General features: G+C 44.9%; 2 protein-coding genes across 3 annotated transcripts in view; one reads left to right on the forward strand and one right to left on the reverse strand.

Annotated features, from left to right (window-relative positions):
• The window catches only part of camk2b1 (calcium/calmodulin-dependent protein kinase (CaM kinase) II beta 1), a 70,182-nt gene extending 51,915 nt beyond the window's left edge, over positions 1 to 18,267 (forward strand). Inside the window, exons 17-25 of one of the 2 annotated variants that reach the window (XM_076730241.1) lie at positions 2,246 to 2,294; positions 5,672 to 5,761; positions 6,473 to 6,616; positions 7,182 to 7,352; positions 8,110 to 8,185; positions 8,288 to 8,382; positions 8,735 to 8,968; positions 9,794 to 14,119; positions 17,761 to 18,267. In XM_076730241.1, the coding sequence (XP_076586356.1) occupies positions 2,246 to 2,294; positions 5,672 to 5,761; positions 6,473 to 6,616; positions 7,182 to 7,352; positions 8,110 to 8,185; positions 8,288 to 8,382; positions 8,735 to 8,967 (858 nt within the window). In that variant the 3' untranslated portion in view covers position 8,968; positions 9,794 to 14,119; positions 17,761 to 18,267. Of the gene's footprint in view, positions 1 to 2,245; positions 2,295 to 5,671; positions 5,762 to 6,472; positions 6,617 to 7,181; positions 7,353 to 8,109; positions 8,186 to 8,287; positions 8,383 to 8,734; positions 8,969 to 9,793; positions 14,123 to 17,760 lie in introns of those variants that run through there. The other variant, XM_076730240.1, reaches the window with a different exon arrangement.
• Positions 15,304 to 16,737, reverse strand: LOC143321387 (nuclear factor 7, brain-like). Its single transcript, XM_076731694.1, has one exon. The coding sequence runs from the start codon at positions 16,735 to 16,737 to the stop codon at positions 15,304 to 15,306; it is 1,434 nt and encodes a 477-aa protein (XP_076587809.1).
• Positions 18,268 to 23,399: the final 5,132 nt, after the last annotated feature.

Below are 23,399 nucleotides of genomic sequence, written 5' to 3' on the forward strand. Positions count from 1 at the left end.
AACTGCAATAGTCTATATTTTTATTGAAGTGGGACCAGTGGCTGATGAAGACTCAGGGGCACAGGTCTCATATCAGAGACATGCTTCTTCCTCATTTTGCCTTTATTCTGCCTCTTCTGCCTCAAACAAAGCATTGTGCAGCACAATGAGCAGTTTTGCTAATGATGTTAAAACAAGACATTTTACCAGATCATCAAATCTGGATCGTAGATGTCAGACCTCTGATGAAGTTGAAAGATGCTTTTTGAGCATCGTTTTGTATAATAATCATTAATTTTGGGTCCTATATTTCTATGCTATCAATTAGCCTCTTAAATGCCGAAGCTACAGTCAGTGTGAACGTGTCTGTATGTGTTTAGCGGTTGTGCATGAGCCAGCATGGCTTTGCAGTAACATCCTTGTCTGTTATGACCAAGCATTTATTATGCCTGTGTGTGTGTGTGTGTGTGTGTGTGTGTGTGTGTGTGTGTGTGCGCACGCGTGCGTGCGTGCGTGCGTGCGTGCATGTGTGCACGCCACTGTTTGCTCTAGTTGTTTTTGCTGAGTTGTGATGCGCACAGCTAAAGGGGAAGATAACTTTGTGCCAAAGCCACATCAAGGTTTTGCATGACAGCAGCCCTTTGGATTACATTTTGGGTCAGACCTCAGAAAGGAGTGCTTGGCAGGTCTCAGAGAGTCCACAGAGAGGCTTCACAGGAAGGCACTGAAAGTGTTTGGGAAGAATACTGCTTCACTACAGCGTTTGTTTTCACACCAGGCTGGTTTCAAGCAGCTTACTTGACATCCAGTACGGTTGCTCACATTGTTCGGTCCATCTGACTGAGATGGACCAAAATCAATCTGAGAGCAATTGATTTTAACTTTTGTGAGCCCATACCATCAACTTTGTGCAGGAAATGACCCAAAACATGAGTTTTTATGAGTGTAGCGGTCTGTGATCTTGGCATTTCAAAGTGAAGGAGGGAAAACCTCGAGTCAAGACTGAGTGGCTGAAGTGTCTTAATGTGGAATGAAAAATGAACGTCACTGAAACACCAACAAGTATTTACAAGTAATTACAACACAGTGCACTGATAATTAGCATGTTTACACAGGTAATACTGTTGAAGCCCCAGCTTGCTTTTAATGTGGCAGCATGAATCAAAACGAATAAGATGCAAAATGTCACAAATAAAACTTCTCTATGATTCAGACCGAGCAAAACAAACTGTGGGTGCGATCACACTTTCAGTGATATCTCTAATGTTTGACAATGCCTGCTACAACTCTCTCCCTCTCTCTCTCTCTCACACACACACACACACACACACACACACACAGACACTTTCTCTCCTCACTTGTTCTTCCTCTCCTCGGGTCACCAGCTGCTCTTTGGAAGGCTATGAAACCACTTTTGTGCTTTGTGCTCGTGAGGATGTTCGTGCACGTGCGTACTTCTAATGAGGTCACAGAGTCTCTCAACTCTCGTCTACGTGCAGGGGAATTTAGACCCATTTAATCTGCTAATTGGAAATCAGAGAGCTAACCTCTCCTCTGGCGAAAGCTTGAGACGAGAAAGGCAGACAGTTAGGTAGATGGACAGATTGCAGAATCTGAAGCCCTGCTTAAGATGACAACTAATTGGCCTTTGAGAATCCATTCTGCCTGCCTTCATTGTTAAACTGGATGGATGGAGCACATCCCATTGAGTTTTTGTCAGTTTCAACAAGAGACGAGAGCACCCTGTGGAGGAAAGACGTCACTTGTCCACATGGTGCGATGCACACACACACACACACACACACACCCACACTCAGAAGATGAAGCATGGAGAACTTTGCCTGGAGTAGATGAAGAAAAAAAAGACGTTTCAGACAAAGGGGTGAAAAAACAGCCAAATATGGGATGACTGTTGACACAGTGGTATGTTGGACTACTAGGCTGGTTTGCTGGCATGGTTTGACTTTCTGTTTGCAAAGGTTAGAGGATTATGACGCATTAACAGCATTGAACGATTTGGGGATTTGGTCGTTGTTTGGCATGAATTTAATCCACATTAACTGGACTTGATATGTGTGCTGCTCTGTAGTCAGTTTATGTTTTATGAAGACTTGACATGGCAACACAGGGATGTACCTCCTGCTGGCTTGTGTTCTAATTATGTTAAATCAGTCTCTCTACAACTGCTGGGATGTGTGTCTTCATGTGTATTCAGTGTGTGCTGTCATTGTTGAACCCAGACTGACTGTATACCTCTGATCTCCAGGAATCATCAGACAGCAGCAACACCACTGTGGAGGATGAAGATGTGAAAGGTGAGACTTCAGGGATACAAAACGTGACTAATTTCCATCGCTCAAAAAGGTCAAGGACTAAAATGTTTGCTGCAAATTAAAGGCTAGACTACCACTGGGAACATGACAAATTTTGGATCCACCGTATTTGACATAGCTACTCACTGCACAACCTCTGTAGCCACCATGAGCACCTGGCATGATCCTAAATATTACATCATTTAAACAATAAAGGCATTAAAGCAAGTGTCTCACAGTCAGCGTACAGCACAGCCATCCACAAAGTGGAGGAGATTTGGTCGATTACTGCTCGGTTGGATTTTTGGTAATGGTGGATTGCAGTGAGGTTTTTGTTACTGGTAGATTTGTTGTACCTGAAGGAGTCTTTATGGAAGTGGGCACGGTCGGTACAACTGGAAGAAACTACATTTAAACATTCTGACAACCCAGAGAGCCTCCAAATAGTCCTCTCACAACTGGTGCTCTGCTTTGCATGAGCTCCTTGTTTATTAGACGGCACTGTCACAAGCCTCAGGGTGGTGAGGCAGTTGCAACTGGCTTTGTCTTCATAGCGGCTTAATAGAGTTTTTTTTTTTCTTTCTCTCTGAGCCGTGCTTTATTTTCTATGAGTGAACATTTGTGTCATTGTGATAAAAGCTTACAGATCTAATGTGGATCAAAATGATTAACGATCCAGTTAATGGCTGAACAGCACATGCTAAATATACAGGACTTGTTATTTTGAAAAGAAGACGCACACTTCTGTGTGGTATGGATCATGTAAGCAGTCAACTGGCTGATAGATGACCTCCTACTGACCCCTCATGGAGCCTGGCTGTATTGCCTCCTTCTGCTGGTTTTTCAAAAAGCCTGAAGAAGTCTGTGTGTGTGTGCGCGCACGTGTGTGTGTGTGTGTGTGTGTGTGTGTGTGTGTGTGTGTGTGTGTGTGTGTGTATGTGTGTGTGTATGTGTGTGTGTGTGCGCGCACATGTGCCTGATAGATGAGAGGGGTCTGTGAAATGTAAGATGCCTTGTAATGCTGTTGTGATTTGGCTTTCTCAAAAGTGCCGGCGTTTGGCTGAAATTTTAACCCTGAGGAACACACACCTCTGAAATACCAACATGTCTGTGTGGGGTGTCAGCTTGTGGAGTTGTGTACTTGTGTGTACTCGTGTGTGTGTGTGTGTGTGTGTGTGTGTGTGTGTGTGTGTTACTTGAGGCTAGAATTGTGAAATGTCTGTCTTTAGTGGCGTGTATCACACATATCAGGGCATAACTCCACAAAGTGCTTCAGTGTCTTGCCTTCTTTGTCCACAGTGTGTGACTGAATTTAAGTTTGTGTGATTGTGTGTGTGTGTGTGCGCATCCGTGTGTGTGTGTGTGTGCGCCTCTGCTTTTCTATGCCAACACAGTCAAACACCCCTGTTCTTCACATCCAACCAGAGTACAATGCGTCTAAATCGGGTCGTGAATGTATCATTTCGGTGCCAGGCATACGGAACAGAATGTGCACTTCCATCTCCTTCTCCTCCTCCTCCTCCTCCTCGTCTTCCTCCTCCTTGTCCTCCTCGTCCTACTCCTCCTCTCTATAGGGGTTTGCTGCTGTGTCACAAATTCCCTAGCAACCATGGCAGAGCCATCATGTAGGTCTGTAAGAAAAATCAGCCACTGTTGCAAAGAGTACTACAGTTATCAAGTAGTACTCATGGTGAAAGGGTAACTCCTGTAAAATGTGCTCAGAGTAAAGTTTTAAATGCTATTTGAAAGTTGTGTACAAGCTCAGGTGAGATTCAAGTCAAATTGTTCTCTTTTTTCTGCTCACTTTTTCAAATTATCTGGAGACGGGAAAATCTGTAGTTCCAGCTAACGTGGCTAATGTCTGAGAATGTCATTTAAATGAAAGTTTCTAAAATGACCCCTGATAGAAACAGGAGCATTACATCACTTGAAAGTCCTTTATTCCCCCAGACTGTACTGTACAGTACTGTACACACCCCGTACACACTGTGAAACGTACCCTCCCCCTGCACATTTCCTTCATTTCCAAGGTCCAAAATTGGAACCCCACCACCCCACCCCTTTGGCAGGAGTGGAGAGGGCAAGGGCACCTTGGGGGGGGGGGTCGGGGCTAAAGGGGGATGCGTCTAAATTTAGCCCTCGTGGCAGGAAATGTAGACGGAGTGCCCAGAGAGGCATTAAAAACACACCACTCTGCTAGCGCCACCCTTAGATAGCATTAGTCTCACATAGCACTTTTCAGACTCTTAAGAGACGAGCCGGCTCACAGCGCGGTGAGCACCAGAGAAAACTACAAGAGCCAGGTGAGTGAGGGAGGAGGGGGGGGGGGTCATGTTTGAGCGGAATAGTTTGTGTCATGTTGGCCTTTGTGGGATCTTGTCAGGTTAGTGAGTGCTGGACAGCTGGTTTGTAACCCAACACCTGTGCTGGCGTTCGGAGCGTCTGAGCACATATCTGTTCTGTTACTCTCAATACTTTCAGAGTGGTTGTTGTGAGTCCTTAATCGACAGTGTTGTTGTATAGGTGATAATGTTTTTACCCACCTGTTATGATTCATGGGATTCGTGGGATTACCTGCTGTTAAATGGCTAATCCTGAAGTTCTTATTTTTGCGACATCTCTGGAATTAAGTGCTAATTGCCGGGATGTTTCTGCACCGATGCACTTCCGAGGGATCACCTGTCAATCAAACAGCGTGGGCCGTGCTGTGACGTCTCTTTTCTTTGGATTTCCTTTTGATTGTGTTTCTGTAGTCACCACTTTTAGCTGAGAGGAGGAAAATAGACTGATTACTGATTCAAACGTTGTGGGTTGTTTGTGTTGGTCAGTGAATTTCATTTGATCTCATTTGAGAGGGTGCAGTCATACCTCGAATAATGTGCCATTGTGGCAGCAACCTCCTCGTTTTTTTTTCTCTCTTTGCTCTCCCACCAGTCTCGTGCCATCTATTTTTTCCATCAGGGACGCGTTCTTTCCCTCTATGTGTCAATGAGTGATCATGTGTTGCGTTTCCCTCCGTGCCAGCTGTTTAAACAGACGTGCGGTAATGAGTAACATCCAACTGTCTCTCATGGTCACGGCCATCACCATTGTCATCATCCATCCTCTGCTCACTGAAAAGACTCCCATACATGTACAGCTGTAAATGCTGCTGTAATCAGCCTAGTCTTTTTTTTTTTTTTTTTTTAGATTACACTTGGTGACAGAAGACTGTCAGTGAACATAGCTGTAATTTCTCAGAGCAAAAGGCCTTCCCATCAGTCCTCACTGTGACACTTCTGTTGTGTGTTTTTTTTTTTTTTGCTTGCAATGTGTCGCTGGTTGTCACCTCTCTTTTGCGTGTGTGTTTGGTCTCATTCTGTGTGTGTGCATGTTATCAGGGAAGAGCTTAGACAACAGCTCGCTTAAGGCGCAGTCCAGCACAAGCTCCCAGCCTGATAGCTCTCAGGGCTCCTCAGCTGCTGTGTACTGTAAGTCAAGCATGGCCCGCCAGATGCAGCCTGTAACACACACACATTCATATGCTTGACCAGCAGGTTCACCTTGACTAAATCCTTCCTTGTGCGTATCCCTCAATGTATTAAAAGCATACACCTGCTGCCATTTAGCACCACTAAAGCCCTAACATCCTTACCCTGTGCCTCATTCGTCCATGAGTCGTCTTAATCAGCACCATTCCTACATCTTACTATCAGACGCTCTAAAGCATCTAGTAACAACATAAAAAACGAGCCCGTCTGAAAAACAGTGAGATGCTTTGTAGTATTTCTACTCCTCTTCAATCCCATCCTTCCCCCCTGTGCCGCCCACGCCACGTGTGTTTAGAGTAGCTCGTTGTCTCCCTCTCATGGACGAATGTGGAACAGCAACACGATGCTGCTCTGTGACCATCTGTGTCTAAACACTGGTTTTCAGACATTTCTCAGCATGAACTTTGCTCTGTGGCCGGTATGTTCCCTTCACTGTCTTGTCTTGTAGATCTCTAATGATACATCCTGTACCACCATTTCGAAGTAAATGAGATGTCCTTGCTGTTTGCGTTTGATAAGCCTCACCTTTTGTCACGTTTGCCTGGGTGTCCTGCTTGTCTTAGTGCATCTAAGGCAGAGTGTCTTCATCTGAATGGCCACAGTGCTTCCATTTAAGTGCGCTGTTCCTCCCTTCCTCCCTCTTAAACTCAGCTGCCACAAAGTTTGCTGACCTGCTGGGCTCAGTGCGCAGGGGCTCAGGGCCCACATCCGACAGCGAAGGGAGATCCAGCACCCCGCCCCCTGCTGCCCTCTCCGCCCCCTCCCCTCCACACACCCCAGTTGTCCCCATGCAGAGTAAGTAGAGAAGAGCGAGAGCAGGGAGTGCACAGTAGACGGCCACCAGGTGACACTTTAAAAAGATGGACTGTCATTTTGGGGAAGGAAAGAAATATAACAGCTTATTTTCTAAATTCTGCATAGATCACTCTCAAATCTTTAGGGAGGATTGGTCTGTATGTTGAAAGTAGACTTGGACATTTGAAAGGCTTCCGATAAATGAAAGATACAATGCTGCAGATTTAACGAAAAGCAAAAAAAAACTCCCATATAAAGTAAAAACTGCTTCTTTTGTGATGCTGCACCGTGCAGTATGTAGTACAAAGGCAGTTTAACTGTGTTGATGTAAACTTGATGAAACCATCTTGTGTGAAAAAGTGTGATATTAGAAACATTAAGGACACTGTAGTTCAGTCCACAGTTACTGTGACCGCAAATGTGCTAATTCCTGAAGGGATTTCCTCATTTTTCATTCATTCAACCTCTTTGTTCCCTCTGCACTGTTTCTAATGTGTTCTTTTGCATTCCTCCACCTCCACCCACCCACCCATCCACCCATCCATCCTGCCTGGACGGCACTCAGTGTCTCGGCTCACAGACCTGGTAAGCAGTGTTCGCAGGGTGCCGGCAGCCCCTGCACCCGAGGGTGACGCTGCGCCGGTGCCTAGCGCCAGGCCCACCCCTCCACCTGCACACACCACCTCCCCACCTCCCCCCCACTCCCCTTCCAGCCCCTCCTTGTCTTCCTCCCAGAGTGAGTACTGAGTGTGGTAGCCAATCACAGGGCTTAATCAGATGACATTTCCTCCTGTTTGTTTTTTTAGTGCAGGCCTGTGTGTGAGCAGTTTAAAACTCAGTGTGTTGTGTTTTTGGTAAACGGCTACAGAGAGTAAAGTACATAATGTTAAACTGTGCTTTTGTCAGCTAAGTGTGACATGAAACTGCCTGGATGTGTGTGTGCTTTGTGCTGCTGAGCCTCATTAACCTCCTCCTCAGTTGGACGGCACTGCTGACTGCAGATGGATTTGTGCTTTGTTTGGTGGCTTTTGAGTAGTAGCCATGTTTTGAACCACATTGCTTGTGGTGATATGAAGAGACGCCTTGTGCGCTCATACTACAGTGTGTTTGGGATCACACGATGAGCAAGGTTTCTAGTGCACAGTATGTGTGTGGAGGTTTGACGCGTAAGAAATGTGCTTCTGCACTAATTCAAGAGCGGGTTCACTTGCTGTTCAGGCTTCTCAGCTGTTTGTTCTACTCAATCCACATATAGCACAATGAAAGAAATCGCACAGTGAAGCACATTTTTCCAGCTCATTACATAAAACTAGTAGATTTTCACTAATCACAGTGTGCTCAGTCAGTATGAATGTATGTCGGGGTTCTGCCTTTGCTTGAGCATCTGCATTTTTGCATTAATGAATTCAAGTGATTTTAAAACTAACTGCTCTCCATCTGACCAGCTGTTTTAATTAGCTCTGATTAACTTCTCCTCCTACTGTTCTCTGCAGCACGCAAACAAGAAATTATCAAGATCACCGAGCAGCTGATAGAGGCAATCAACAATGGAGACTTTGAAGCATACGCGTGAGTCTGTGTGTGTGTATGTGTGGTTTGTGTTTGGCCTGAGTTCAAGTGCATAGTTTAAAGTTAATGCTCACCTCACATGTTCTGCTTTTTCCTCTTCAGTAAGATCTGCGACCCTGGACTGACTTCATTTGAGCCGGAGGCGCTGGGCAACCTAGTAGAGGGGATGGATTTCCACAGATTCTACTTTGAGAACCGTAATTAGATGCTATTTGTCATCATTTTTTAAAGCCACTTCCGTCCTGGCCTTGTTTCTTTTTGTTTTATGTCATTTATCTTTAGTTTTGGTGTAAACGTTCATACTGGTTCTCTCAGGTCTCAGGGGTCAGACATTAGGAAATGTGAAATGTCAAACAGCAGACAGTATTAACATTTGCAGCAGTGCCAGTGTGTGAAAGTGCAACGAGCATTTTTCTTGTTGATGCAGTACATGCCTTCATGTGAGCTGGAGGAGTAATAGTAGTAATAACAGTGGAGGACCTGATTGTTGTTGTGTAGTCCTGCCTACTCTTCCTCCTGACATTCCTGCTTTTTTTCTCTCTCTCCCAGTGTTGGCTAAGAACAGCAAGCCCATCCACACCACCATCCTGAACCCCCACGTCCACCTGATCGGCGAGGACGCGGCCTGCATCGCTTACATCCGCCTGACTCAGTTTGTTGACGGCCAGGGTCGGCCGCGGTCCAGCCAGTCAGAGGAAACTCGCGTCTGGCATCGCAGAGACAGCAAGTGGCAGAACATCCACTTCCACTGCTCAGGCGCACCAGCTGCGCCGCTCCAGTGAGGTACGGACCACAGCAATGGGACAACTGGCAGAAAAGTGATCGCAGGAGGTGTTCCTCTCAGAGCGAGTTTGTACTCTTTGGCTTTCTTTCAAACTGCTGCTTCGGGAAGGAGCTACAGCACTTGTAGCTTTATATTTTAGGCAATGAAGCCTTTTCTGTGACCAGATCAATACAACAGTACAGTTCACACTGTGTGGTGGATTTTTATTTCTTTACATTTTATGGCAGCAATAAGCCGTTGCTGTAGCTATACCTGCTGCTGTACAGTCATCCCAGAAGTAGACGGAGCAGGTCCAGCAGTGTTTCCATTTATTCAAAGGATTTGATTCCATCAGACTTTTTTTTATCTGTTTATCTTACACAACGTGCCATAATACCATCATGTCAAAGCTTTGGAACACACTGCTACTTTTGCAGCCACCTGTTTTGCTTGGATGGGGTATAGCTGCACCATGAAATACACTACTCAGATGAGAAGGTCGATACCACTCTCTTATCTGTGAATCTGGAGCCAGACTGCTGTTAGCTTAGCTTAGCATAAAGAGAAACAGGGAGAAAACTGAAGCATAAAAATATCAAGTTTTAGATGAGCTGGCAGGTAGATTTTGGTATCTTTCCTGGCAGTAGCTTCATATTTACTGCGCAGACCTGAGAGTGGTCTCAATCGTCCCATCTAATATTCTGCAAGGAAGCGAATGAGCCCAGATGATCTCCCAAAATGTCAAATCATTCCTTTAATTTCAAAGGGCGGGCTGCACCGACCTCACTCACACGTCCATCTTGACATACTGAATTTATCCAATGCCGTTTTGTTTTCCTTGTCAGGGTTGAACGCCATGCCTTTGTCTGTCAGGAGTGCTCTGCTGGAGAGAGAGGAAGAGGAGGAGGAGGAAGGGATGAGAGAACAAGTCCAGTGTCAGTTTGGGGACAGGGCTTCTCGCCCTTTAACAGCAAACCCTCCCTCACTGGACGCCGGGCCTCAACCCCCAGCATGCATCTCTTCTTTTACTACTACAGCGCCCTGTCTGTCACCTGCCCTGGAACATCTTCCGACAACCATCAAACAGCAGCAACTGAACGTCCAGCAGCTCGACATCCTTCACCCCCTCCAGCTTCCTCTTCTTCCCTCCGGCACACTGGGTGATTGGTGGGGGTGGGGCTGTTTTCAGCACTCGTTGTGATTCCTTCTTCCTGTGGTCTCCTCCCCTCGTCCCCACTATTTTTGTGACACCGACCCTCTTGTCCCCCTGTGAATCTACACTTGTGTGACATAAACACTGCACTGGAAATACAGTATGTAAAGTTTTAAGTAAAATCTATTATTATCATTACTATATTATTATTATGATGACTATTATTATTACACATTTGCAATTGTATATGTAATTTGTATCATTTGAAATTCTTGATGCCAGTGGTTTCTAGAGTTGAAGGAAATCTTTTTGTTTGTTTGTTTGTTTGTCTCTATCTTTTTAAGGAAGCATGTTTTTTTCTCCATATTAACAGTGGCTGTTTTTTATTGTGGCTATTAAGTGGAAAATGATATTGGCAGTTTTTGTAATTTGCCTCTTGTACGTTTGCTATAATACTGCGCCCAAACTCATGGTCAATATGTTTTTGTTTGTTTGTTTTAGGGTTATTTACTCTGTGAGTGTGTGTTTCTTTTTCTTTTTTTTTTTTTTTGGGGGGGGGGGGGGTGTCTGATGGTGTCTTGTGTTCATGCAGAGGGTTTTTCCCTTGTTGTGACGTGAACGTCAGGAGGAGGGGTTAGCTAGGCTCCGTGTCTTCCCACGTCAAAACCTCAACATTTCAGACACACAAAGCAAACAGCACACTATAGGAGTTTTATTGTGAGTTTATTTTTTTTATCACGCTTAACGCTGTTAATGTTAGAGAATGCCACGCACTCCAGCACCCTGAATGGTGACGTTTAGTTCAGCACAGTGAGAACATTTTATTCAAACAGCACGCTGTTTTTCTTAAAACGACATACCTACTTATTTTGTCTTAATAATAAACACAACATCTTATCAGATTATGACAAAACAAGGCGGTGTGGTACATAAAGACATGAAAGACGTGTTCCACGTTGTAACAAGAAAAACATCCGGCCTAAAGAGGAGATACCGAAGCCAATATCAGAAACAAACAATGATTCATTTGAAGGAATCATCTCTGCAAAAAGAATCAAAGCATCAAAGATACCGTTTTCTACTTTTTATTCTGGTCTGTCGTCATAACAAATGAATCACGTCTTACGTTCCATCAGTGTATCTTGTTAGAATTACAATATTTTGTCAAATGACAAACTGAGCACTGTTTCTGGTCACAGCAGCAGCGACATGCTGCCCTTCTTCTCAAACCTCACGCTCATCTGACGTCACACCTCTGCATCATCAAACTTTGTTGCTGCAGCAGCATCTTTTTGTTTGTGCTCGTGGTGCTAAAAAGGTGCTCGTGGAGGGACGCGTGTTGGTGACAACTAATATTTAAGTCCATGTCAGTCATGAAGAAGGCTCTGTAAGCTGAAAGCCTCCACGAGTGTTTTCCTTCATAGCGTGAGTTCAGAAACGTCTGCAGGTTGTGAGGTTTGGCTTTGCTGTTCTGTGGTCTGCTTCCTCATTTCAGGGCAGTCCAATCCCACAGGCTGCAGTGTTTGAGTGTGTGTGTCTGCAAGCATGTACAGTACATCTGTTGCTCTCAGTGTGTGTTCTGTAGAAACCTGGTGGGGGTGGGAGGTGTTGTGTGCGAGATGGAAGGAGAAGGCTTTATTTCGGAGGACATATCAGTCCCCTGCCTTCATCCCAGGACTTTGTTTTTTCTCTTGATTTCTGCTTTTTCATCTCTTGTTTTTCACGTGTTATCAGCTTTTCATCATTACAAAGTGCTCGTGCCAGAGGAGGCGGGATTAGTCCGATGGACTTCAAAGCACTGAAAACTGTTTTTGTGGGGGTTTGACTTGCGATCAGCTCCTCTGTACTTTGCTCGTCCACCATTGGCTGCCTTCACATTTGTCTCGCCCCTATTGGTCAGACCAAGATATTAAGAGACCGGGCAGTCGGTTTGGTGAGTAGTCCTCAGGTTTCTATTTATTTGGAATATTTATTTATTTATTTTAGTGGATATTTTTATTGTGCTTCTTTCTTTCTTTTCTTTTTCTTTTCTTTTCCTGTTGTGTACAGCTCGTGCACTTGTGCAAGTACTGTCTGTTGTTGTTCAAAGGGACACTGCTCCATGTGAAACATGACTGTTTTAAAGGGATAGTACACCCAATTTGCATCCTGCATGTGTTTTTCTGCAATGACCAACATGGTGTGATTTACTTTTTCTGTTTTTCTGCTGCAACTTTCAATTGAAGTTGATTTTTCACGTTGTTTTTGCAGTTTTCTGCTGTCCATTGTTTTTCTTCCATGTAGCTCATTACCACTTTGCCAGAGTGGGACATCGATCACGATAACTCACGTAACACAGGATCGTACTTTGCGTGAACTATCCCTCCAAAGGCTTCGTGGCCTTTTTTAGGATGGCGAAGCTTTTTTCGAAAGAAGGTTTTTCAAGGTGAACCACGGAGTTGTTGTGTTGTATCATCCAGTAACAGTGTTAAAGCCTAGTTGACCGTGTTTTGTACCAAAAGGTCAAAGGTCGCCTGAAAGCGTTCAGTGCGTGACTGTGCTGACCAAACGTGACTCCCACCCACCCGCCTCTGAAAAAAGAAGACATAGCAGCATGTGCAGTACAAAGGTGTTGTTCTTCTGTTCTTCTTAGTGTGTTTACTAGCCTTGAAAATCAATAAAATAAGATTGACATATTTAAGATGAGGGAGTTCACAGTATTACACAACTGCAGCTAACTAGCAGCGTAGCTGGCATTTTCTTTGCATGACAGTCGGGACACTTGTTTTTGGTGTTTTCCTTTTTATTTGCTTTCTGGTTTTCTACTGAATGCTGGTATACTCCACCTTTCTCTATCGATTTTCTCAGCTTTTTAAGTGCATATAACTATTTTTGTCTCAAGACGATATGATGAAGATGATGATGATGATCAAGTCGATGAGATTAATGACTGTGGCACTATGAGGATGACTATGAGGATGTTGAGGATGTGATGAAGATTATCTCGCATGCTTTTCTATGGGGCTCTGTGTTGTCAGTGCACAACGGCTGCCTTTCGCACGCAGCAGAGAGAATACGACAGGCGCCTGTTGAGCATCTGCACCAAGAGTGGCAGGTGCTTCACTCGGCCTGCGTGTCACTTTGAGGAGCAGCGTTCAGTCCAACTGACAGACTGGAGGCCGTTCAGAGAGTGAATGAGCTCCAGCAGGGGGCGCAGTCACACAAAACAAAGCACAAACGCACACAGGCGGATGGCAGATTGATGCTTCTCTTATAACAAGTTGACTTTAGTGTCAGACAATCAGAGGCAACAGCAGTTTATCACTGGAGAATAAGAAGAAGCTTCCGGTATAATGATTGATCAGAGCTGCACCGTTATGACCAAAATGACCATCCGGATCAAAGTTCAGCACCACGATCGTAATGTTGAGGCGTGGTTGTTTTCCTCTGGGGAACAAAATCAGTCTCCTTTATTGGTCTGACATCAGAAAGGCTTTTCATGTTCTGAACTAAACTAAACGTACCAACATCGCCCACAAATCAGGATTGTGTGTGAATGATCGAAGCTGAAATGGTGATAGAGAATGATTCACTGAGCAGGCCTACAGAAAGTACAGTCAGTGTCCTTCTGTGGTGTCTTGAGGTCAGTGCGAGCTCTGAGTCACATGAAGCATCACTGAGGTCAACGGGAGCCGCTGTGTTCACTCTGAAGCTCTGCCGTCGTCTTTCTGCAGCCTGTGACTGAGCTGCACTGACAACACTGAGCTGGCTTCTCTTTGTCGGGTGTCTTTCACTCTTTCTCCCATTCCCTCTGTTTCCAACCTTTCTCAATCATTTCTCTGCACTTGGCTCTTTCTACTTTCCTTTTGTCTCTTTTTGTCACTTTGGGTTTCTTCTGTATAATAATATTATTAATCCTCTAGTTCTCTGATTCTTCCCATTATTGCTCTGTTCTCTTACGTGCTACACGTGTTTCTATAACTTCAAGAAAATGTGTTAAGGTGTTATCAATAAAATGATCATTTAAATAGAAAAGTCAGTCAGTTTCTCTGATTCCAAACACAGAAAGCAGCATGGCTTTGACTGTTCGTACTGGCAGAAGTAACTCGGGACACACATGAACTCAGTCATGTTTTCAGTAGAACATTTGCAAAGCAGGTAGAAAACCAACAAGTTTTTCAACACGACATAAAGTCAGTCCACAGTTATCCAGAGTACATCCTGACGTCCATCCAACACACACTCATGTGCTGAAATTTGAGAATTTGCTGTTTTTATTTGGGATCTTTCATTATTTTCTCATATTTGATCAACTAAATAAATCAACACACTGATATTAGAAACAGTCTTTAGTCGCAGCCTTAATTCACACAATCTTAAAGTCACTAAAATACTTTGTAGAGAAATACAAACAGCATCTGACACCATTCAATAATTTCTGCAGACTTTTCTGCAGCGAAAGAAGCACAAATAAGGAAGGAGGCTGAGTTTGTTCATCTGGATGAAACTGAAATAATATGTGGAAGATTGTCTTTGACACAAATGGCAACAAAAAAAAAAAAAACAGCTGAATTATTTCATCAACGTTCTCCACAGTAAAACATGTTGATCACAAAAACATTGAAACAATCTGAAAATCTGTCTTAACAGAAATGCATTTTGAGAAATTTAATGATTTTTTTTTTTAAACTTGGATAATAAAAAGACAACAAGTAATTGTGAAATGACAAAAATAAACAAGGCAAGATGAGGCTTTCTGTTCTTCTATGATTTCAAATGAAAGCCTTTTTAAAATGTGTGTTTGTTGTTCATCCTTGAAAACTTCAAATAAATCTGTAGATGAAAGTTTTCTTATTTTAATTATCTCTTTAAATCTACTCGTCCAACTTCTTGCAGCATCTTTACTCCACAAACACCATTTTGGAAAGAACGCTTCACACACTGAATTAATCCTAAATTCACACTTCAGTTTGTCATTCTGTGCTTTGGAAATATATTTGATGTCAGACACCGACCAAGGAATGTGTTCCATCATGTCATTTGCTGAAAGAGACAAAACGTTATTTTTCATTTAACCTGGATCTCCACATTTTCTTCATTTACTTTCAAATTACAGGATTTTCACCTTTCAAGAACTAACTGTTGTTGTCTGTAATTGACATGAAAGCAGCACATTATAAAAATCTGAATGAATCACTTGGACCTCACCATCCTCCCTGATCATCACACAGAAACATCACTTTGACAGATTTTGATAGCAGCAGTTTTAGCATCACCAGCACGTCCAATATTGAAATATGGGAAGAGTTTCTCAGTGAAAGTGTCTTTGTGAGTGTCGATGTGAGTCACGTCTTCGGGGTCGTAGAAGGACACCTTCCCCCTGTCATAGTCCAGCTGGACTCTGATCCTCTGGAGACTCTTCTTCACTGTGACAGTCTCACTAAGACCATTAGTGTATTTTCCACTATCATGCGTTAAACACCAGATTCCATATTCTGGTGAAAGAAATATCTCCCCCTTCCTGTCAACTGACTCTTTAGCCAAACCCACAATCCAGTCAGGATGGTCTCCCACCTCCACCTCCCAGCTGTGTGTCCCTGAGCTGAAGCCCTCAGAGCCCAGAACAGAGGAATATTTAGTGTTTCTCTCTGGATTGTTCGGAAGCTGCTGCCATTTGTCTCCATGCCTCACACTGGTCAGATCATCAGACAGATAGAGCCAGGGGCTTCCAGTGTTTGGGTCCAGAATGACAGGACTGAAGTGGACCTTGTCCTTCATCTTCTTCCAGACTGTGAAGGACAGGTTGCCCAGGTGTTTGGCCACATCTATCAGAGCTCCTGAGAGCAGCTGTGGATCTGACAGTGAGCACTGGACTCTGGCTCTGCTCTGAGTGGCTTTATAACTGCTGAGGAATGGCACGTTGTGTTTCTGCAGCTCTTCTTCAACAGCACAGATACTGTCTGACAGAGAGGAGATCTGCTGCTCAATCATCTTCATCTCTCTGCTCACAGTCCTCCCCTTCTGCTCCTCTTCCTCCCTCAGAGCTGCCAGTCTGGACTCCTCTTCCTCTTTCAGGAACTGGTGGAGCTTGTTGAACTCTGCTCTGATCTGCTTCTCTGTGGACAACAGCTGCTTCTTGGAGTGTTGAATCATTTCTTTGTATGTTTCCTTCACTTCTTTGTATTTGTCGCTCTTGTCCTGCAGAGACTGTAAGTCAGATTTCAGCTGGTCCTTCAGCTCACTGACTGCTTGTTCTACAGGAACCACCTTGTGACTCTGGTGCAGAGAAAACTCACAGACAGGACACACAGCTCGCTGCTCGTCCTCACAGAACCAATAAGAGACATCTGGATGTTCATCACACACGACCTGCTCTTTCTCTTTCTTCTTTCCTTTTTCTGTCTCAGATGATCCAGATTTCTGTCTCTCAGCAAAGGAGTCAGCCAGTTCCTTCAGTGAAAAGTTCACTGCTGGAAGTCCTTTGACTGATTTTCTTTTACAAATGGGACAGTTGTTGTTTTTAGCTTGTTCCCAGAATTGTTGCAGGCAGCTTGAACAGAAGCTGTGGTTGCAGCTCAGAGACACAGGATCTCTGAAAGTCTCTGAACACACATGGCAACTCAGGTAACCTTCAACGAGGGTAATTTTCTCAGCCATTTGTATCCAAATTGTCTTTCAAAAGCAAGACTCACCAAATTCGTGTCCCTCTGAATTAAAGATTAGAGTCGTTCGTGTCTTTCTAGTATATTTCTGTTACCCTGTAATGGCGTCTCAGTTCCAGTCAGACACGTCAAAATCAGTTTTAAGTTTCTCTTTCCTTCCTTCGAAGTAAATCATTGACAGCTGACATGATATTTTCTTACCAGCAGATGAGGCTATTTGATTTCTTTACTTCTTATCTGTTAACTTTCCATGTCCTCCTGAGAACCAAGGGAAAAAAGTATCTTTCAATTTATTTATTTATTTAATTATTTAATTATTTTTTTTATTTTTTATTTTTTTCTTAGAATTTCCTGCCTTTTTGGAGCTAAAACAACTCACAATTTAGAATTTTGTTAAAATCTTTTTAGTTTAGATTTTCCAGCATGTCCACTGTAGTGGACTAACAGAACAATTTTACCAAAACACAATGAAATCATAATCAGTTGACAAGAAAACAAAAACGTCAATCCATTCTTTAAATGAAACTGATCAATTGGCGCATATCTTTTGATGAACTACTGAACAAAATTGACATTATTAAACATTCATAACATTACTGTCATTTTTCCGAACAAGAAGTTTAACTGAACTCTGACTCCAATTTTATGATTCCTGACATGTTCATGAACAAGAGAATATATGATGACCGTAGTTAAAAAACATATATATCTTAACAATATTTGACTTACCTTTTCTCTTTTTCTGGCATTTGCGTTTTGCTACTGTCTCCATTTTGTCTCAGCATGAAAACAAAGTTCCCCTCATCCCACCCAAACACACGAGGTAGCATTGGAGAGGCCAGGATGTCCTCTACTGAGCACACCAGGACTGAGTAGGGTAGCTCAAAGGAGTCAAAAGATCTAGACCACAACCAAATGTCCACTACTGAGGACATGAATGAATATGCTGGGTCTCAGGAAGATATGATGAGCCTTGGAATCCTTAATAATAAAATGATCATTTACATAGAAAAGTCAGTCAGTTTCAATGATTCCAAACACAGAAAGCAGCATGGCTTTGACTGTTCGTACTGGCAGAAGTAACTCGGGACACACATGAACTCAGTCATGTTTTCAGCAGAACATTTGCAAAGCAGGTAGAAAACCAACAAGTTTTTCAACACAACATAAAGTCAGTCCACAGTTATCCAGAGTACATCCTGACGTCCATCCAACACACACTCATGCGCTGAATTTTGAGCATTTGCTGTTTTTATTTGGGATCTTTCATTATTTTCTCATATTTGATCAACTAAATAAATCAACACACTGATATTAGAAACAGTCTTTAGTCGCAGCCTTAATTCACACAATCTTAAAGTCACTAAAATACTTTGTAGAGAAATACAAACAGCATCTGACACCATCCAACAATTTCTGCAGACTTTTCTGCAGTGAAAGAAGCACAAATAAGGAAGGAGGCTGAGTTTATTCATCTGGATAAAACTGAAATAATATGTGGAAGATTGTATTTGACACAAATGGCAACAAAAAAAAAAAATGAACAGCTGAATTATTTCATCAACGTTCTCCACAGTAAAACATGTTGATCACAAAAACATTGAAACAATCTGAAAATCTGTTTTAACAGAAATGCATTTTCAGAAATTTAATGATATATTTTTAAACTTTGATAGTAAAAAGACAGAAAGTAATTGTGAAATGACAAAAATAAACAAGGCAAGATGTGTAACAAACTCTGGAGGAACTGGGACTCAGGTGCAGAGAAAAACTCAGGAGACGGAGTGAGGTTCCAACAAAAATCACTGTCTTTATAAGTATCGAACAAAAGGCAAACAAAGAAACAAGGAATCCAAAAAGGCTAACAAAACAACAGACAGGAAAAAAGCCAACACTAGGAATAAGAAAACGAACAAGCAAGGTTCAAAACCACTAGGATGCGTACAGCAAATGCTAACAGCTCTGTCATGGAAACAAAGGCAACCTGGCAAAGCCATGAGGAGCTGGTGGGTGTATATATACACACAGAGAAGGTAATAATCAGGGACAGGTGAGTGAGTGGTCGCAGGTGTGGATGATGAAAGGCGGGAAAACACAGGAAACTGAAACGACACAAGAGGTTAACATTACAAAATAAAACAGGAAACAACATGACCACAATCCAGACTGTTACAGTACCCCCCCCCTTTAACGGACGGCTCCAGACGTCCCAGGCTGGTCTGAATGATGCTGATGAAAATCCCTTATGAGGGATTTATCCAGGATGTCCCTCGAGGGAACCCAGGACCTCTCCTCAGGACCATATCCTTCCCAATCCACCAGGTATTGGCGTCCTCTACCTCTGTGTCGGACAGCCAGCAGGCGCTTCACAGTAAAGGCAGGCCCTCCATCAATGACCCGGGCGGGTGGAGGGGGCTTGGAGGCGGGAACCAAGGGACTCATCTTCACAGGTTTGATTTTGGAGATGTGAAAGGTGGAATGAACCTTCATGGTCCTGGGAAGGCGTAGTTGCACAGCCACAGGATTAATGATTTTGGAGATGGGGAAGGGTCCAACAAACCTGGGAGCCAGCTTCCGACTCTCCACACGGAGAGGCAGATCTTGAGTAGAAAGCCAAACCTTCTGTCCCACACGGTAACGTGGCGCTGGAGTGCGTCATTTGTCAGCCTCCCTCTTGCAGCGTCCGGAGGCCCGAAGAAGAGCTGCCCGAGCCCTTCTCCAGGTGACACGACAACGACGAACCAGGGCCTGAGCGGATGGCACAGCAACCTCACCCTCTTGGTCAGGAAACAGTGGTGGCTGGTACCCATAAACACAATGAAAGGGAGACAGACCAGTGGCAGAGACGGGAAGTGAGTTGTGTGCATATTCAACCCATACCAACTGTTCACTCCACAGGGATGGATTCTGGGAGACTAGGCATCTTAGACCTGTCTCTAGTTCCTGATTGTAACGTTCTGTCTGGCCATTGGACTGGGGGTGGAAGCCAGATGAGAGGCTGGCAGTGGCACCAATCAATCGGCAGAAGTCCAAACTCACTGTCCGACTTACTCCTGGATGGCAACTCACCCTGGAGGCATGACCCCACTGCAGCACCCGTGGACGAAGCGGGGTCGGGACGAAGAGAAGGTTCTGAGGGCACCCATCAGGAATTTGAGCCCCCTCCAGTGCTTGTCTCACCTCACTCTCAATGTTCCAAGTCACCACTCCAATCACACGAGCAGCAGGCAAGATAGTTGAGGGGGCTCTCGGAAAGTCATCGGGTTCAAACTGGCGGGAGAGTGCATTGGTGTTCCTGGAGCCAGGGCGATAAGACAGGGTGAAGTTGAAACGGTTAAAAAACAGAGCCCACCTGGCTTGACGTGAGTTCAACCTCCTGGCTGTTCTGACGTATTCTAGATTTTTATGGTCCGTCCACACTAGGAATGGCAGTTCAGCCCCCTCCAGCCAGTGTCTCCACTCCTCCAAAGCCAGCTTTACAGCCAACAACTCCCGGTTACCCACATCATAGTTTCTCTCTGCTTTGGACAACTTTCTGGAAAAGAAAGCACATGGGTGAACCTTATTGTCTTTGAGAGAGCGTTGAGAAAGTACTGCCCCCACCCCCACCTCCGAGGCATCAACCTCAACGATGAATTGAAGTTTGGGGTCTGGCATGGAAAGGATGGGTGAGGAGGTGAACTGGTGCTTCAGGGTATTGAAGGCCTCCTCTGCTTGAGTGTTCCACAGAAACTTGGAACCAGGAGAAGTGAGAGCATGTAAGGGGGCTGCTATGGAGCTATAGTTCCTGATAAAGCGTCTGTAAAAGTTAGCGAACCCCAAAAATCTCTGCAACTGCTTGCGGTCAGAGGGTATAGGCCAGTCAACAACTGCACTAACCTTGGCAGGATCCATTTGAATGCTTCCAGGTGACACAATGAACCCTAGGAAAGAGACTGACTGCTGGTGAAATTCGCACTTCTCCGCCTTGACAAAAAGCTGGTTCTCCAACAGGTGCTGAAGTACCTGCCGGACATGCTGGACATGCTCATTTTCACTTTTAGAAAAAATCAGAATATCGTCCAGGTAGACAAAAACAAAGTGGTTAAGCATATCACGAAGAACCTCATTGACCAGGGACTGAAAAACTGCTGGGGCATTAGTGAGTCCAAAAGGCATCACCAAGTATTCATAATGACCACTAGGGGTGTTGAAGGCCGTCTTCCACTCATCCCCCTCCCTAATACGAACAAGATGGTATGCATTTCTGAGATCAAGCTTAGTGAAAATGGTGGCTCCCTGCAACAGTTCAAAGGCGGATGACATAAGAGGGAGGGGGTACCTGTTCTTAATGGTGATGTCGTTCAGGCCCCTGTAGTCGATGCACGGTCGCAGAGTCTTGTCCTTCTTATCCACAAAAAAAAATCCAGCACCAGCAGGAGATGATGAGGGGCGGATAATTCCAGCAGCTAAGGAGCTCTGGATGTATTCATTCATGGCTTCCCTCTCTGGGGCTGACAAGGAGTAGAGGCGGCCTTTAGGAGGGAAAGTCCCAGGGAGGAGGTCGATGGCACAGTCATACGGTCTGTGAGGCGGCAGAGAGGTAGCACGGGCCTTGTTGAAAACCTCCTTCAAATCCATGTAAGCTGAGGGAACGCCAGACAGATCAGGGAACTCTGAGGAGGAGTCAACAGGCTTGGGGGAAACAGTAGACAGGAGACAAGTTGAACGACATTGATTGCTCCAGCCCAAGATAGTGCCAGAAGCCCAGTCTAAATATGGGTTATGCTTAGTTAGCCAGGGGAAACCAAGAATGAGAGGAAGTTCAGGAGAGTCAATAATGTAGAAGGGAATAGTCTCTGAATGGTTACCTGCCATGAGGAGAGTGAGAGCGGGAGTCCGGAGAGACACGTGGCAGAGGAGACGACCATCTAGGGCGTGGGCCACCAGGGGAGAAGGGAGAGGCTCGAGTTGCAGCTGGAGCTGGCAAGCGAGGCCTTGATCCATGAAGTTTTCATCCGCTCCAGAATCCACAAAAGCAGCCAATTCCAAGGAAACCAAAGGAGAGGAAATGTGAGCCTTGGTGAGTGCACGGGAGGGTCTAGTAGAAGAAGTTCTGCTCACCAGTAACCCTCCATTCACTGATGAGCATGGCCTTTTACTGGGCATGCTGCCAGGAAATGGCCTTGGAGACCACAGTAGATGCATCTTCCCTCCCTAAAGCGGCGCTGTCGCTCCTCTGAGGAAAGCTGAGTTCGGCCCACCTGCATAGGTTCCTCCTTCTCCCCAAGGGGTGCTGTAACTTCCTCATTGGAGCTCCCAGGGGAGCTGGAATGACGTTTAGTTGGAGACCAGGAAGTAGACTTCCCCCAGTGGGCTGGAGTTCTCCTCTCAGAACGACTCTTCTCCTTCCTTCTTTCAAAAAGGCGATTATCAACCTTTATAGCTAATGCAACCAGAGCGTCAAAGTCAGAGGGTAAATCAAGGGGAGCAAGATGATCTTTAATAACATCAGAAAGGCTATGCAGGAATGTATCGGACAGGGACTGAGGGTTCCATTCACTGTCAGCAGCCAGAGTCCGAAAACGAATGGCATGGTCTGCCACACGGCTGTTTCTCTGTTTAAGAGCCAACAAACCCCTGGCTGCCTCCCGACCAGGGGTACGATGTCCAAAAACTCTTCTTAAGGCATCAGAAAAAGCCATCTCAGACTGGCATACTGGTGACTGTCTATCCCACTCAGCTGTAGCCCACTCTCGTGCCCTTCCAGTGAGGTTAGTGATGATAAAGGCAACACGGGAATGTTCTGAGAGAAATGAGGATGGCTGGAGGCCAAAGGTTAGGGTGCAGAGAGTCAGAAAGGAACGGCAAGTCTCAGGATCCCCGTCATACCTTTCAATGGGCGGTGCACGCGGTTCGTGGCGGGGTGCCGGCTGGATATCAGGTGTTGCTGTCTGGGCCAGAGGGGTTGAGGCAGCCACCACTGGAGCTTGGTTGTCAAGGAGTGTCAAACACCGCTGAGTCTGAGATGTGAGTGCATGTAGCTGCTCCTTCATGGCGTTCTGGAAAGAATCTTGGCGCTCGTGAAGCTCTCGAACACCTCCGACCAACCTCTTCAACGTCTGATCGTGATCTTGCAGCCACTGCTCTTGAGAGCATAGAGCAGTACGGAGGGCATCGTTCTCTGCTGAGTCCGACATGGCCAGGTTGTACTGTAACAAACTCTGGAGGAACTGGGACTCAGGTGCAGAGAAAAACTCAGGAGACGGAGTGAGGTTCCAACAAAAATCACTGTCTTTATAAGTATCGAACAAAAGGCAAACAAAGAAACAAGGAATCCAAAAAGGCTAACAAAACAACAGACAGGAAAAAAGCCAACACTAGGAATAAGAAAACGAACAAGCAAGGTTCAAAACCACTAGGATGCGTACAGCAAATGCTAACAGCTCTGTCATGGAAACAAAGACAACCTGGCAAAGCCATGAGGAGCTGGTGGGTGTATAGTAGGTGTGTCCCAATTCAGGGGCTGCATCCTTCGGAGGACCCAGCCTACGCGGTCTGTGGAGGCTGGGTCCTGCGGAGGATCCTCCGTCGGCCGCATCAACTATCGGTAAATGGGACGGTCTAGCCTTCGGAGCGTGTCCTGATTGCGTCACGACGTCATAACCTCTTCCCTCC

The sequence above is a fragment of the Chaetodon auriga genome, chromosome 5 (assembly GCF_051107435.1).
Source record: "Chaetodon auriga isolate fChaAug3 chromosome 5, fChaAug3.hap1, whole genome shotgun sequence".
Classification (NCBI taxonomy): Eukaryota; Metazoa; Chordata; class Actinopteri; order Chaetodontiformes; family Chaetodontidae; genus Chaetodon; species Chaetodon auriga.

Excerpts from the sequence above, each read along its gene's own strand:
- LOC143321387 (XM_076731694.1), bottom strand. The coding sequence starts at position 16,737 with ATGGCTGAGAAAATTACCCTCGTTGAAGGTTACCTGAGTTGCCATGTG.